This window comes from Camarhynchus parvulus, chromosome 1 (assembly GCF_901933205.1).
Source record: "Camarhynchus parvulus chromosome 1, STF_HiC, whole genome shotgun sequence".
Taxonomy (NCBI): Eukaryota; Metazoa; Chordata; class Aves; order Passeriformes; family Thraupidae; genus Camarhynchus; species Camarhynchus parvulus.
Window position 1 is genome coordinate 91,221,228 of NC_044571.1, and position 16,905 is coordinate 91,238,132.

General features: G+C 46.0%; 1 protein-coding gene across 1 annotated transcript; it reads left to right on the forward strand.

Annotated features, from left to right (window-relative positions):
- Positions 1-40: 40 nt before the first annotated feature.
- Positions 41-16,760, forward strand: LOC115916089 (fatty acid amide hydrolase-like). The gene is made up of 20 exons (XM_030969822.1): positions 41-220; positions 303-359; positions 1,880-1,917; positions 3,173-3,313; positions 4,709-4,771; positions 5,927-6,047; positions 6,443-6,535; positions 7,541-7,701; positions 8,768-8,853; positions 9,067-9,150; positions 9,982-10,044; positions 10,188-10,265; positions 10,359-10,447; positions 11,142-11,178; positions 12,395-12,543; positions 12,762-12,824; positions 13,138-13,213; positions 13,591-13,675; positions 13,837-13,924; positions 14,432-16,760. Exons 1-20 carry the CDS (start codon positions 68-70, stop codon positions 14,540-14,542), a joined length of 1,836 nt encoding a protein of 611 aa, XP_030825682.1. The 5' UTR covers positions 41-67; the 3' UTR covers positions 14,543-16,760.
- The last annotated feature ends 145 nt before the right edge of the window (positions 16,761-16,905 follow it).

Consider the following 16,905-nt stretch of genomic DNA (forward strand, 5'->3'; position numbering starts at 1 on the left):
GCTGCGGGCGGGGCCAGCCCCAGCACCGCCCCGGCAGCGGGAGGGTTCGCCGGGAGGGAGCACCGCGATGGCGCCGCTGCTGCTGGTGCTCCTGCCGCTGCTGTCCGCGGCCGCCGCCGCCTACCTGTGCTGCGGGCGGCGGCACACGGGCAGCGCGGCGGCCGTGCTGCACCGCCGGGGGCCGCGCCAGGCCGGGCCAACGGGCCCGCCGCGGGACATCGTGAGCGCCGGGCCGGGCGGGGGGCGGCGGGCGCGGGGCGGCGGGGCCGGCGCTCACCTCGCTTCTCGCCTTCTCTCCGCAGTGGGCTCCGAGGCTGTGCGGCGCCGGGTTGCGCCTCTTCGTCCATGTGGCTAACACGGTGAGTGCGGGCCGGCAGACGGGGCAGTGAAACCCGGGGCTGCGCGGGGAAAACCGGGCGGGGGCTCCGGAGGGAGCGGGGCTCGGCGGGGAGGTTGTGGCTCTGCGAGCTCTCGGGTTCTCCCGGCCCCACAGGTGTGATGCCGCGGGCACTGAGAGCGCCGGCCTCTGGCTGAGGGGGTCCTGTCTGTCTTCGGGTGTGGGGAGCTTTGGTGCTGCCAGCAGCTTTCCTTGGACATTAAAGGGCTCGGGTCCCTCAGCCGCCCTGTGAGGGGAGTTCCAGCAGGATGCTAAGGCAGCAGTGCCGCTGGGGCTCCCCTCGGCTGGGCTCTGGCGTGTTTGGAGCCTGCGGGCTGATCCCGCTGTGGCACTGGGACCGCTCGGTGTCGGGGTGCAGAGGGGACAAAAGCCTCCATTCCCTGGGCACTGCCCGCCTCGCACCTGCTTCTGCTGGAAGCAGCTGGGTCTGATTGCTGCTGCTGTTGCTTTCCTTTTGAGCGAAGTAGGCACAAAAGTTTCTTTTCAGCCGTGTCGCCTGTTACAAAGCTTGCTATCCGGCTGGGCCTGGAGTGAAACAGCTTCATGGGCTGTGTTTATTTGTGAGAATATCTTAGGAGTGGCTTTCTGTCAAGATGTAACAACCAGAGTACTTTGTTATCTTTTGCTTTGTGGCTGCTTCTGGTGCGTGGCGAAGGGCTTCTTTCCTTTCCCGATACCTCCCTTGGAAGGGGGATGTGAGATTCTCAATCTCCTACGGGATTGTGCTGTGTTAGATTAGATGTAGATTAGGAGCCATGTTTTTTCAAAAAGGTGCTGTTATTCTTATGCAATGTGTGAGGTAACATGACGCTTTGTGGGGCTGGCAGTGTGAGCCTTGCCTCAGACTTGTACTGTGTTTGTACATCTCACAACGTGTTTCTGAAGTCCATTGTTAAGATATTAAGACAGGCCAGGACAAGGCTGGTCTCTTTGGGACTGTTGATGCTGCTACTCTGGGAGCCAGGGTATTGAAAGACTATTTTCTGCTGTCTGCTACCACAGAGTCTCTAAATTTCTCACACTTTTCCAGGTTAACTCATGTTACTGGGGCAGCTGGTTGAGAGATGGGCAAGATCCTAATAGTAAATAAATAATAAGCTTCTGCCTTATCCAGTGTTTGCATAATCTGTGGAACATGAAGAAAGTAACGGATGGGAGCTATATAGATGCTTCTTAACAGTGTTGCAGATGCAGATGAAGGCCTTCTGTGTGAGTCAGGGAAAGACAAATGCAGAAGAATCAGAAGAGTACTCTTTCTATAATTATATAAATATGAAACGTGGGGGGAAAGCATTTCAGGCCATTTTTGTGATGCAAAATGCAAGTGTTTGTGATGTTTCTTTACTGCATAGCATTGTGTGCTCTCTAGGGTGCTCCGAGCCTGCAGCAATCGTGAGCATATTCAGCATTCCTTGTCTAGTGAAAGAAGGTGTTCAGGTCAAAGTTGCTGCAAACCAACATTTTTGCTTGCTTTTTTCCTAGGCTTTTGGGCAGATCTGCTTACTGCCGTTCTTAATGAGGTAAGCGTGGGGACTTTTCTCCCACTCGGTTTCTTTTATTTCTTGTTTTAGGTTTAAGGTACTTGCATTGCACACTGCTTGTAGGTTATCTGAAATTGTATTTATTAAAGAGAAAGCTGCATAATTCGATTGGAGAATAAGATTACTTCATAGATGTTTGCTAGATTATTTTTTCAACTACTGTAATTTGAGTTGGTCTCTCTGAGAAGAAATTAACCTTTTTTCACACTCGTGCAGGTGTGTAGAAACTGTATTCGCCAGCTTTTCTTTCTGCCTTTTGTTTGCCTTTATGTCTCTTTGTCTTTGCTCTTTTGTTAAAAGGACAATCTTTTTTTCAAAGCTGGTGGCTGTGCAAATATGCTGTTCTTATCACTGATAGGGTTAAAAGAATAGTAGTAGTGGGGAAGTGAGGCCAGACATAAAGTTCAGAGGTTTTGGTAAGTTCTTTTTAATGATGTTCTCTGTTTTAGGTCAGCCTTTCTTCTTTCTCTCACATGTGTTTTTGTTCAGAAACTGATTTCAAGTATACATTGCACGAGGAGTAAGAGGACACTTGGGTAAGAGGTTCAGGAACCTCTTCATATTTTTTTCGTATAGTTTGCCCGTCATTTGAAGGGTCATCTGTGCAGATCCCAGTACACTGAGAACTGTGTCGCCCCTGAATTTGACTTGGGATGTGGGCTTTTTGAGCAAATCAAACCCAGGCAAGTGTCACTGCTGTTAAACTGCAGATCATTCCTGGATATCTGTCACAGGGTTTTGATCTCCCTGCTTTGTGTGGTCCAAGCTATGGATTTATGCTGCAATCCCTATTGTATTTGATTGCAAACAAACTATGTTCAAGCAGGTAATGAAAAAGTCTGAAGAGGTGCTTGTTTTAACAGGATTAGTGGTTGAATGTATGGCTTACACTACATTCTCCTTTTATTTTCCTCTCCACTTGTGTCTTGTTTTGTCTGCGAATGAGAGGTCTAATTAAAGTGAATCAAAAACTTCCACCATTTCTTTCCCAGCTCGAGTTTACAGAGGCTGGCTTTATATCAAGATGTAGGAGGCTTTGTTAAACAGGCAGAATAGATTTGATGCTGCCTTTAGGAAATATGTGAGAGAGATTAGCTTGTAACTGTTGCAACTCCCTGCTGTGAAAGCAGACTGCTAAGACAAAATGTTCTTCGGTAAAAGTTCCTTCTGAACAGTCTGAAAAATTAGTCATAGTTGAGGTTGAAAACACCAGCAGTGACTCTCTCTTATTCAGAATGAACAACTTCTCGCTCATGCGTTCCCTCGACATTCACGAAGATCCCACATTTATCCCGGAGGTTGCTGCGGGGGTTACAGAAGACAAGTCTGAAGCTGAAAGCCCTTCAGATGTTATCAAGCAGCTGACAGATGCAAGGTCAGTATGCAATGTGCAAGAGAGAAGTGGAAGAATACACGTGCTGGCACTGTTATGTTAGTGGGAAGCTGTCGTTGTCAGCAATTTAGATTGAATTCTTGTTTCCATGCCCAGCCACTTGACAAAACAAATAGTGCTGTCAGTCATCTTGCCTTTTGTAATTTACAAATCACCAGTAATTACAAGCAATGTAAAAGGGAAGAGTCTGCCTATTGGGGAGAGACCAAATTCTGCCCTTACCAGGGCTCTGGTTGCACTATTAGAGCAGGTACACTTGGTGTTTGGCTAGTCAGTAAATAGATTCCTCTAAGTGACTTTACAGGAGTGCTGTTTCTAGCCTGCAGGGAATCTCAAAGAGAACACCAGGTTTGCTTGGAGGAGAGAAGAAAAACAGGTTCTAAAGAAAATGATGCACAAGAAATTAGCTTTGTTAGTGATGAGAAATGGCCTACTGCTTATGTGCTAGAGCCATTGATTTGGTGTTGAAGCGGTTTGCTTGTGTGTGTATCCTTGTGTGTGCTGCATGGTGCCTTTTCCCACTCCTGCACTACACACCCAGATGTGCTGCTGGCTGTCTCTGGATTGAACTTTTGACAGATGTCCTGGGAGTGGTTTCACAAGTATATTCTATCTAGGCTATAATGTTGTAGTGGTGAGTAGCAAATGTAAGTCTGGAATACATTTTGAAGAGTTAATGACTGCTGTATTCAGTAGGAATATGAAGAAACCAGAACATACTTATACCATTTGCAGGCGACCCCAACATCTGGGAAATGATTGGCATCTGACTCCAAGGCTTTGGAATGCTGAACACTCGCTTTATTAAAACTATATTATATTACATGACATCTATATTAAAGAGATACATACTATGCTATATCATATTTACTTCTAACTACTACTGAAAAACTTGTAACTCCAGACGGACAGTCCGCACAGCTTGGACCTGATAGGCTAATTAACATAAACAATTCCACCTGATCCAATTACCAAATTCCTTCAGGTAAACAGCCTTCCCAACACATCCCACATGTGCAAAATACCAGGAGCAGCAAGCAGAGATAAGAATTGTTTTTTCTTTCTCTGAGGCTCCTTGCTGCAATTCCCAGGAAATATCCTTGGGAAGTTGTGCCTGCTTGCTCTCTATTAAGAGAGCTGCAGCTACACATACACCAGGCAAAACTGGTCCCTGTGGCATCTGTAGTGTGCCTGTTGCCTAGCTTGTGTGCAAGGAGACTGACAGAGTGTGAGCTGCAATGCAGGACCTGGCAATCCACATGGTTTGCTGTGAGTGATGCCCAAATCTGCATTGGGTGGTGATGCTGAAGTCTACAGGTCTGAACAAACCTGGCTGTAGTAGCTCACAGTTGCACATTTTAATCCTTTCTTTTGCAGGTCTGATTCTGCTAGGAATGGGTTTAGCTTCAAAGGGATCAAAGACTATCTGGAATGCTACCGGTAGGTGAAATTATGGTCTGGAAACAACCTGTCCCGCATGTTCCTCTGCTGTGGGCTGCCACTGTTCCACAGGCTCTCAGGCATCTCTTTGTTAGCGTTGTCCTTGAGGTGTCATTGTTTATCAGCACTTCCTGATGTTCTTTCCCTTTAGTAGAATAACAAAGGAAAGTCAGCTGGGAGAGCTAGCGCAACTTTACAAGCCCTGCCAGGATATTTAAATGCCATTTTCTTTGGCTTATTGTCAGTCTTGTCTGAGAGAGATTTCTGCATATCTTGTTTTCTCAAACATGAGTGAGAAGTAGATGAAGGTTGATCTGGATTATGCCAGTTGTGCATACTGTGGGTCTCTGATGAATCCCTTGGTTCTCCAGTTCCTTGTGCTTCTCTGAGCATGACACTTGCTTTCACCCAGTAAACATGTCCAGTTTGGAAAGAGCTGAAAACACCAGCTCGCTCCGGGGTTCCATGAACTGTTGGCTGCCTGGTAATCCTAGTTGCCTCTGGGACATGTGCAAAAAGTGGAGCCCTTGGAAAAATATTATTGCACCCCTAGAACTTGTTCCTCAAGGGCTACCTCTGCCTGCAGGCTATGGCATTGGAGCAGAGGGCTGACACTGCAGTCTGGTGTTACAGGTGCATCTTGGCCACAAGGCTTTTGTGTCAGCCAGAGATTGTGTTACACCACAAACACTCTGCCTTTGCCAGGAGGGAGGGAAGGTTTATTAAAGGTGGGTTAAGACAGTACTGTTGGCAGCCCCTTGTCTGTAATGAGAAGCCTGCATAAAGGGGTCTGACCTCTTGGTCTTAGCTCAACATACTGGGAGTTTCACAGCTTCCAAGCTTTTAGGAGCTTGAGGACTCTCAGTATAGCTGTCAGCTGTTTCTCCCTGTTTATCTGTCTGGTGGTTCAGGAACATTTGGGTGACTCTCCTAGCTTTTGCCTCTCCTCTAAGGAGCATTCTGTGTAGGCAAATTCTCCCCTTAAGGAAAAGAATTTCCTGGCTTGATGGTGTCAACAGTGTTCAGATTGTCACCACACAGAGATTCTTACGCGATTCTTGCTTAAAGCTGTGACGACTGCCATCTTGCTGCATGGGAGACAAACCCTGTGAGGGAAAGTCTTGTAACAAACTTCCAACTTCTCCTGTCCTGTAGGAGTGGGAAGCTGACACCAACCCAGGTAGCCAAGAACATCATTGCCATGTTGGAGGACTGTGACAAATCCACGCCACCACTCAGAGCCATAGTGCAATGGGACCAGGAGCAAATAATGCTGGTAATGTCTGCCTCTGGTAGGAAAGGGGCCTCTGCCACCCCATGCATCCATTAGAAGGGCCAATATGCACAGAAAAATAAGTACATTTTTCCTTACTCTCTGTGTAGAGGACTACAAACAGGTTTGCTTTCCTTCCTGTGAAGAGAGGTAGCATTAAATCAATCTGTTTCATGCTGGATCACTGTTTCTAATAGGATTTCTGTGCTTATGTGGCATCCATTAGTGTAGATGGTTCCAAGTTGTAGTTTCCCACCAGCATATGGTGGAAGAAGGAAACTTTGATAGACTGGCCAAGAAAGCCAGTTTTATATCCATTCCAATACTGGTGATGACCTTCAGCTCAGCTAAATATATATATAGCATATGCTTTATGCTTTTCCTTTTTCTCTGTGCAGATGGCTGAGGCCTCCACTACTCGTTACAGGAATAAGTGTACCCTGTCTTGTCTGGATGGCATCCCAGTGTGCCTGAAAGAAGAGTTCAAAGTGGTGAGTTTCCTTGTCTAGCTGCCAGTTTCTGCTGCAGGTGGTTAACCTGGGCAACTCACTGTGACAAGGTTCTGAGACCAAATTCTCAGCAGAAGCCTGAGAATATGTCTGTAATGAGGGGTTGTATGTGGGTTTGTAGTGAGTAGGATTAACAAGTTTTGCAAGGTGAAGAGAGATCTTGCATACAGCAGACGTGCTCCATATCTTGTACTGATCTTTTTAATCCACGGGGAGTAGAGGGTGGGTGTGGGAAACAGTCTTATGATAAAATGAGAATGTATAAAAGCATCTGTACAGTGGGTGTAACTGTCTGTATTTCTCAGACACTGATTCTGCTCCACTGGCAAAACATCCCTCTCTCCTTAAAATATATGTGCCAGAAATACACAAGTTCCTTTGAAAATTCCTACTGACGAAGATTTTTACCTGTAGCCTAACAACAGCTAACAGTAAATGCTTGTGGCAGTGCCATCAGGCTGTTGTAGGCCCTGCAGAGACCTACCCCTGTGGTGGGAGTCCTGTTTATGTACAGATTCTTCTGTTGCTTCCTCAAAGTAGAGTACTTAGCATATCCTGAAAATAGCCCATCTGTTATTTTGGCATTTAGCTAATCTTGATGCCAGGCTTCAGAGCATGCAGATCTGAAATGTTGTGGCTCTGTCCGTAGACAGATGGAACACAGAGCTGTGTGCCATGGGGCCAAGGTGATCTTCAGCCTCTGGGCATGGCAACTGCATTGCTGCAAGGAGGCAGCCTTTGATCATCCACGTGTTTCTGCTCTTCTGTATCATGATGTGAAAAGGACTTCTCTGCATGGGAGAAGGACCAAATATTGAAGGGTCAAGTCCTGACAGGCACCAACACAGGACAAGTTGAAGAGTGCTGCTCCCTAGCCCTTGCTTACCTCCTTGTCCTAATGTCTGGGATCTGTTGTGATGTTGAAGTGTGCCATGTGCTCTTTTGCTAGGGCTTTAGAATGAATAATTAGATGTCTTCTTTGCTAAGGTACCTTACCATCACCGAGTGGGAACAGTGTATCTTGGGACACAGCCAGAAACAGAAGATGCTACAGTGGCCAGGAAGCTGCGAGAGGCTGGGGCTATCATTATTGGGGTCTCAAACATGCACGAACTAGGGACTGGAACAACTGGATGCAACCCTAATAGGTAAAAATCCCTTTCTTCTCTCTTCTCCCATTCTAGAAATACCTATGACTGTCCAGAACTCACAGGGAAGGCTACAAAAATAAGGGGAAGCCTGACCAAACCCTGGGGGTATCAAAACCCAGTACTGTACATTTGAGGGTTAGAGTAGCTGTGGAAACCTGAAGGCTCCTGAAACCAAAGGAAGGAGAGGCTCCAGGTGTTGTCTGCTGAGTAAGGAACTTGGTTTGTCAGGCCTCACAGGCCTGGAGATGTGAATGTTTATAGTATGAGTGGTACACAAAAGCTGTGACAGAAAGCAAATAAATAGTCATGTAATGCTCAGCCTCAGTGATTGCTGAAGGCCTAGAACATTGAGAAAAAGGTACAGTCATCTCAGGAGAACATAGTGGCTTTACTTCCTAGCTAAAACAGGTTCACTGAATTTGCTTTACTATGGCGAATTCTCCAGCTATAGCCCAGCTGAGAACTCAGCTCCAGAGCAGTGGTGCTCACAGCCTCATGAGCCTTGTGTAGAGGCACACTTGGTGCATGTGCAGCTGGGTGGAACAAGGGCTCCCCCTGGGCTGCAGCAGCGTGCCAGCATTTCCAGCATTTCCTCACCGTGGGAGGGCAGCTGGATACCCAGCAGCTTGGCAGGGCTCTGCTGGCTGGGGCTGTGGTCAGGCTGGAGACGTGGGGAGCTGCTGCTCGGGAATAAAGGGCAGAACTGACTTGCTTGTCCATAAGGATTGCTGGCCACCAACTGCAATTCCACCTTTTGGAATTGCATCATGCACTGTGGCAGGCAGTAATGGCATGGTGCCATTGCCAACAGAAGAGCTGAAGTAGCATCTTTTCTCTTGCTTTGGGCCTCTTTTGGGTGGGCTGCTTATGCTCACAGGGGATTGGACTCTAAGGCAGAAGTCTTTTATGCATCCTGTTTTCTAGGGACAGGCACTTTCTGAGATTAAATGGCGTCTCTTTACCAAGAGATCAGAATCCCTGAGCTGTGTTTCTGGATCTTTTCCTGCCCTATAGTGCACACAGTCCTCCTAAGAAAAGGTTAAACAGTCTTTGTCTGCTTCAGGTACCACAAGATCCCTAGGAATCCCTACAATCCTAACCACTTCACAGGTGGGAGCTCCAGCGGGTCAGCAGCAGCTGTAGCAGCAGGTAGGTGGTCCTAAATGGAGTTGGTGGGGGGCAGGTCCTGAGCCAGAGTACCTCAGGCATTTAGTTTTTATGGGGGGTTTGGGTTTAGCAGCTGGAGGGAACTTGTAGCTAAACAGAGAGCTCTGTGTGTTGTCTTGGATACAGCTGCTGGTAGAATGGACAGGGCAACATGTTGTGTCTCTGATCACAGGCCAATGTGTGGGTTTTTTGTAGGTCTCTGCCCCGTGGCTATTGGCACAGATGGAGGAGGCTCTGTGAGGATTCCTGCTTCGTTCTGTGGTGTGGTGGGACTGAAAGGTAGAGCCATTTAATCATGGAGGGGTGTGTGTTTGTCTTGTTTGCTGTTCCAGATAGAATGCCACAAACAAGTCAGACACTTACTAATTCCTGTGGAGTAAAATTTGACCCGAGAAACTCTGAAATATAACACCCTGAGAGTCATGAGGTTTAGCGCGGCAGCATGGAAGTATTCTCTACTCTCTGTTGAGCACATGTTTAAAAAACCCAACTTACTTACGTCAAATGCTAAACAAAATATGCATTCTGCTTTTCCTTTCTACCCTTTCCTTTCTGCCTTTCATCTGAGACCAGATACTCAGCCATTACTCTCTTTCTGTCCTTCACATGTGGTCAACTTGACGAATCTTGATTCATCTGAGGAAGATGATGATGATAACAAAATGCAAGTGGTCAGAAAGGTGATATGAGTACTTGCAGAATACAGCTGGTGTTAGGCATGAAGTCTCAGCAGTGAAGTGGGTGAGACCTCCCATGGGGTGCTGTCTCCTGCTGTTGATAATCCTGCTCCTGCCTCCCCATCCTCCACACCACAAATGCTGCTTCTGCATATTTAAATACAACTATTCCAAAATGTCCCTGCACATATTTCCCCTCAACTAAATAGTTTCTATGGGGGGAAACCAGTTTCACTACTCACATGTTTCACTGATGAGACAGATTGGGGTCAGCAGAGCAGGGTACTGAAGGATGAGAGACTGGGCTCTGAAACAGCAGACATAAAAGTGACTGGCAGGGGTTTGCTGTTTACCCTGGGTGCACCAGAGCCATGTAGGTGGCTCTTGCCAGTGACTGCTGATAGCCAGCTAAGTCCCATTTCTTGTTCTCCAGGTACATTTGGGCGCATCAGTTGTCATGGCAGCTTGCCACTCTCCTACTCCACAGTCAGCGTAGGTAAGAGGACTTGTGCTCCACTTCAGGGACCTTGTTGTGTGCTGCTCTCTCTCACAGGAGAGGCAATCTCTACCTAGAAAAGATGTGGGCAGGAAGGTACTATTTACCTCTTGTCACTTTTTTATAACTGGTCTCTTTCACAGGCCCTATCTGTACATCAGTGGCAGATGCAGCCATTGTTTACAGTATCCTTGCTGAGCCAGATCTGCTCTATCCATATGGTAGGTGAGCCCTCTCCCTCCCTGACCCCAGATGCTCTCCCTTCCTAGAGGCATCTTGGAATAAAAGGATGAACTCTTCTTTGTTCCCTGCAGGACTAAAACAGCCCAAAGCAACCCTGTCTGATATGTGTGCTCCTGACCTGAAAGGCTTAAAACTGGGAGTGGACTGGACATTTTTTAAGGTGCCTGGTTTATTTCTTGTCTTTCTGCTGCTTTGCAAAATAAGATTTTAAAGGAGCCCAGTGCATTCATTGCTCTCTTGCCTGTCATAATTAAAGCTTCTTATATTTAGTCCTGTAATTGGAAGATAATACAGCCTGTGTGAAAACATCAGCATGGAGATTTTTTTTTCTAAGGCAGTGTTTTGAATAAGAGTCTGTTGGAGGCATGAGGAAAGATCATGACTGCTGCTGATTCTATTGGAAATAATGCTTCTGAACTGATAACAAAAGGTAGTTAGTTTAAAATCAAATGAGGAAAAGGAGTGTATCCACTCGGTGACAGTGCTGTAGCTGCTGATTGTTATGTTGTTATTCCAATGTAGAAATGGGGCTTGCAAGCTAGTGCTGCTTGAAAATTGTAATACAGCCCCACAAATGTATTCAGGATTTCTTCCTGAAGGTACAAAAGAGACTCTTACTGGCTCTGGCACAGTGCAGATGAGGAATATTCTCTGCTCTGAAAAGGTGACCTTTCCTTTTTATTAGGGGTGTGACCTGCAAGCTGTTCTCTTGCAGCATGTGACCTAAGTCCTGTAGGACTGTGTTTCACTGCTGTTAGGGACAGGAACAAGGAAAGCACCATGAGGACTGAAGTCTTGGTGAGTGTGCTCACCAAGATGAGCAGTTACTAAAGTTCTTTCCTCTTATTCTTTAGGCATGTGATGCTGAAGTCCTGTCTGCCTGTGAGAAAGGTAAAGAGGGAAAGTCTCTAAGTCTCTTATTGTGCCAGATATTATGGTGTCACTTCGTGCTCCTCTTGTGTATGCATTAAATAGCTCTTGCCTGAAGTCCTTAAAGTCAGTTGCTTAAAGGAGTCTGCTGGATGAACAGCAGTAACTTTGTATTGGGGAAGCCCCTGACTGCTGAGGGTTAAAAAGCTCAGCAGTTGTAGGCTTGTCAGATTACAATAGAAGAATGCAGTCCAGTGTGCTCAGCCTCTGTGTGTATAAAGACAGATCTGTGCTTGGTAATACTTACTCTGCAAGCTTTAATGGTAAAAGACTTTTAAGGGAAGGCCTTGTTTCACAACATAGTGCTCTGTAGTAATAGAGTACTGGGTCTTTGTGATATATCCAGTCCTCTGGTATTTCCTTGAAATTTGCCAAGTGGTGCCTCTAGGGTGCCTTTGTCAGAGTTTAGACTAAGCAAAATTGACCCTGGTGAGTACTTGGGGGTGGAGGAGAAAGCCTCTACAATGCCTGGTATGGTACTTGCATTGGAGCTGAGTATTCAGGCTTTGCCTGGATTTTCTTCACCCTCCTTATTTCCACAAACACAGTCCTACATTTATAGAGTTTTCTTAGGAGACATGGATCCATAAGCAAGCTTGGGTATTTATGAAGAAGCTGGGGTCACAGAAAGGAGAGGATTCTTTTCAGACTGCAAAAGATTCACTTTTCCCAAAGTCTTGGTGTTCAGCCTTGTTAAAGTGCATCGAGATTTAGTGGCTCTGTATTGTTTACCTGGTCTCCTGAGTATTCCCTGGTTCCTTTACCATTATGGTTCAGAAGAGGCTTTGAATGGGATCTCTTGATGCTAAATAATCACTTCATGCTGACAGAACACTGGTTATGTGAAGTGCTCAGGGAAACATTGCCAGTCCTTCTACTCTTTGGCTTAACTGGGAGGCTAGAGGGGTGCTAGAGGTGAATTTGCCTGAAATAGAGCAGGTAAGTTAGGAACCTGTCTGCAGCCCCTGCCCTGTTGGATACTGAGATGTAGTTAGGTTGAAAGCATTTCCCTGCAGGAAGCAGCTGCAGCTGTGCATGCCACACAGTGCACTGAAGATGCTTGCCCTGCAATGGCATATGGGGTCTCTCACTCTACAGGGGTTGGGGATTTGCAACCTTTCTTTGAAGTCTGGAGAACTCAGGGATGCTGTCTGTGCTTTACCTGTCCTGTACACAGCGGTGAAGCACCTGCAGAGTTTGGGAGCCAGTGTGGTTGAAGTCTCTCTTCCAGAGATGGAGGAAGCCCGAGTGGCACATGTGATCTGCATTCTCAGTGAGATGAGGGACTTCCTGCAACCTGACTTCAATAAACACTTCCATGAAATGGTAAGTAGCAGCAGCTTGGAGCAGTGTCAGTAGTTATTCTGGCTGATACAGATCAAGTGTCATGTCAGTGAGAAACCTGAGGTGCTCCTGCTTCTTCTATGACAAACTACCTGTTGGAGGGCTACTGGTATAGAAGAGCAGACCTGGAAGAGAACTCCTGGGCTGTTACAGTTCAGTTTCCTGCAAGCAGAGCCTTGATCAGTTTTTTTCTATTTCAGAATTTGGAAACTCGGGCTAGCCTGGCCTTGGCCTGCCAGTTCACAGCTCTGGATTATATTAAGGTAAGGAACATACTGGGGTGAAGGCCGAAGGGAGGCACTTAGTGAAACTGTAAAGGTGGGGTAGGGGCTTCTCTTAGCCTCCCCATACCCATGGGAAGATGTGACCCAGCTTTATCTGTCCTCTGCAGTGAAAGCATGCTGGATGGTAGGGCACCACAGAGGACATGCCATCTGTCCTGTACCCTGATTCCAAATTGTGGGAATGGTGTCTTCTTTTGCAAAGGCAGAGATGCTGATGGGCAGAGTCTGCCAATATCAAACATGAATTTTGTGAGCCAAGAGGCCCATCAGACAGTATTCTCTCTGCTTGCAGGCAAATCGACAGAGAACTCGGAGCATGAGATTTTTGCAAGAGATCTTCAGCACTGTGAACTGTATCCTTACACCAGGTATTGGCACTCTTGGCTACAGAGACAGTCCTCAACAGCTGTGTGGTGCCTTTTAAGAGCAGTCACTTCATTAACTTCCCCCCCTCAATTTTGAGAGTCTGACTTTTGTGCACTTTGCTGTGACTTGCATTCTTAAAGGATAATGCAGCCTGATTAGAGAGACCACTGTGTATTTCTAGACTTACTGCTTATATCCATGGTACTGCATCAGGTTGCCCAGACAGCATGCAGGATCTTCGTCCCTGGGAATATACAAAAGCTATTTGGACATGGTCATGGGCACCCTGCACTTGCTGACCATTCCTGAGCCAGCAGGTTAGACAAGATGACTTTCTGAAGTCCCTTTCAAGTTCAGTCATTTTGTGATTCCTCCACAGCTGTTCCTTGCACTGCTCCAAGAATTTTTGAATCTGACCTCTTGACTGGGAGCAGCGATATGACCTCCACAGTCCGGTGCATGAGGTAAGGAAAATGCTACTTGCACTACAGAAACAAACGTTTGGGAACAGCTGGCAAAGAACCTCAGACTGTAAGGTGGGAGAGATTAATCATAGCTGCCTCTACCAAAAAGGATGAATTTGCTGCTGTCGCCAGGAATACCAATGACAGCTTTTTCCCTCTAGGTTCATGCAGCTTGGTAACTTCACTGGGATTCCAGGCCTTGTGGTCCCCATTGGATATTCTACTGCTGGGCTCCCAATTAGCCTCCAGGTGAGTATTTGCTCTTTGTGAATGCTGGGGCACAAAATCCCCAGCTGGCTTTGTCCTGAAGCATCACACTCAACCTGTTTTGCACCTCTCACTTGAGAAGCAAGCAGGTACTGGAAATAAAAGCTTTAATTTGAGGGTGATCTGCCTCACTTCTAAATGGCAGAGGTATCTTTGAGAAAGATTTCTCTGTCTCCCTTTCTACCTGCATGAATACCCAGTATTTGTCACTACCCTTTCCTCTCTTATTTCTTATTTCTGTAACTTCTTTTAAATCCTTTCTGCTTGAAATAAGTCTCATGTAAAGGAAAGATCTATGTTTTGCAATTTAAAGTCACATGACTGCCTTTATCCCAAATACAGTGATGCCATACTTACTGGGGTAAAAGGAGGAAATGTCTTTTGAGGATGTTTAGGTGGGGGGAAATTGTTTCCAAGGCTTTCAAGAGCATCTGTATGATGCTACTTTTTTCATTCATCCTTCTCCTTCTGCCTCTCATCTTCTCCCAGGTCATGGCAAAATGGTGGGATGAAGCTGTTCTTCTGAGGATTGGCCTAAAGCTGGAGCAGTTCCGTGAGCAGACCAAAAAGCCATCCATTTATTATGACATCCTGGCGTGATGGAGCAACCAAGATGGGGAGCAAGTCTGGTTTTTTCCTAGTCTGACCTGACCAAGTATTAGAGTGAACTTGTTTTCAGTGATCATCAGAATAAGGCATAGTAGCAGGCCCATCTGAGGAATGAGGACAAACCACTGATCTAATCAGGCACTGAGGCTGAGCAGACAATTTCTGCTCCCTGCTTGGTGAATGGTCCAGATTATACTAGGGAGACTAACTGTGCTAGCTAGTTGGGTTTTTGCCAACAGGGGAAGCTGCAACTATCTTCTACAATTTATTCCCGTGTAGGAGTCCTGTGTATGGGTGGAAGGCAGTTGCATCTGCAGGGCTGCATGCAGGCAGTTCATACTACTGTACATGGCAAGGTAGAACCTTAGCCTTCTCATAGTACTCCCTCCTCTTCCAGGACAGAACAAAGGTACTGTTTCTGAAGGGGAAAGGCAGCAAACACTGCCTAGCACCCTTGGAATGAGGAGGATCTTAACCCACCTGCACTTAGGCAGTGTTTGTTTTGGCCCTGTACTCAGGCACTGGGTACAAAAACCCAGCAAACCATAAAGCCTGTAGCTAAGGAGGTGCTGCCAACAGTGCAAGGTCAGCCCAACAGCTGCACAGCATCTGGGTGTGCTCACTGCCCCAGAGTCCTGACTCCCTGGCATGCAAGGGAAGGAAAAGCCACACCATGAACCCTCCCTGACTCCACCCCAAAGCCCTGGTGCAGTGTTTGTCTTTCTTTTGCACATCTCCATTTCCCAAGCTAAGCCTTGAAGAGCCTCTTTTCTCCTGCTGGTTGCTTATATATAAGCCTAGTATCAAATGGAAGAAACCACTGGATAATGCTATGAAATACTGTTCAAGGGGTGCTGAGCCAGCTATTAGAAATAGGTGGAAGTTGTAGGAAATGCTACTGAGCTACTGCAAAATTGAAGCTGGATGCAAGAATGGTGTTGCACAAAGAGCAAAAGAGCATATGCAGCAAAGAGCCTGCTCTAGATAAGAAGCCAGCCTTCTCTTATCTTTAAATTACTTCCTAAAGTAATCAAGGTAGACATGGATTACTACATACAGCATGACGTGGCTGTAACCCACCATGCTGTTTTATTGAAAGACTCCAAACTGTAAATTCCCTAGGACCTTTGTCCTGCCAACAACATTAGGACCATGTGAAAGGAAAGGCTTAGGAGTAACTAAACTTAAGCATTTGTGTTCATTTTGGGGTGAATGCTCAGAGGCATCTCCTGTTGTCTACCTTATCAGGCATCCTGGGATTGTGATCGGGCTGCTGGAGCAGTTGTCCTACAGACAGAAGAGATCACTGTATTGTTATGTAGCTTGGAAGGAAAGAAGAAACAGAAAGTAGTTGCAGTTTCTCCCAAACTCAGTACTGGTTTGGGATTTCTTTTTCCCATACCACATACTCCTTAATCAGAGCTAGCACTTTACTAATGGCTGAAGTTGTCAGATGGCATCTGAATCCAAGAACATTGCATTGCTGTCCCCTACTTAATTACCTGAACTAAAACATCAGCTCCCACCATCAGCTATCACCAGCATGCACAGTTAATTGTATGGCTGATAATGCTTTTTATCTTGAATGGGATACTGCCAACAACTGTTTTTTCACTGGAGTTTAGTATAGCTCAGCTTTAGGAAAAACAGTCTCAAAGCAAGGTATTTCCTATATTATTAATGATAAGTTATTAACACTACCAACATAAATTACAGTGAAACTGCAGAAATTTATTGCTTAGCAATAAGGGAGTTGGTAAGAGTTTCACAAGAATAAATTTCAGCTAGGAACATTACTGCTTGAAGGAAATAACTGAATATTTCCTAATACAATGGTATTACTCAATGAATTAAGAGATGAGTGTCTAAAATATTCAGTTATGATCCTGCTAGATTTAAAGCTATTTATTTCAAATCCCTTCCTACATGCCACACTACCCTAAAATTCTAATTTCAATATTTAGTTCATTCTGTGGGTATGGTGAGGGAGCTCAGGTTGCTAGGAGGAGAGAGGCTAAAGTAAACAGTTATTTTTTAAAAATACCTGCATCCTCTTAACAGTGGGAAGAAGAAAGAACTGAGTTTTTACTGGCTGACAGTAACACTGCTTCCTCCCTTTGCCGAAACATATCTCATCAATGCACATTTCCAGTGCAAGAATTTCCTAGTACTGAGGTCACTAAAATAAACTTTACTCATCCTGGTGAAAGGCCCCTGTGTTTCCTTTTTTCCCCTGCCTGTTTATCCAAATTCTACAGCAGACCAGTTCCTAGTTACCAGCAGTTGTGTGAGCAAAGCAAACACAGTGACCACACACACAATCCTGTTGCTTCACATAGATATATGTATGGGTA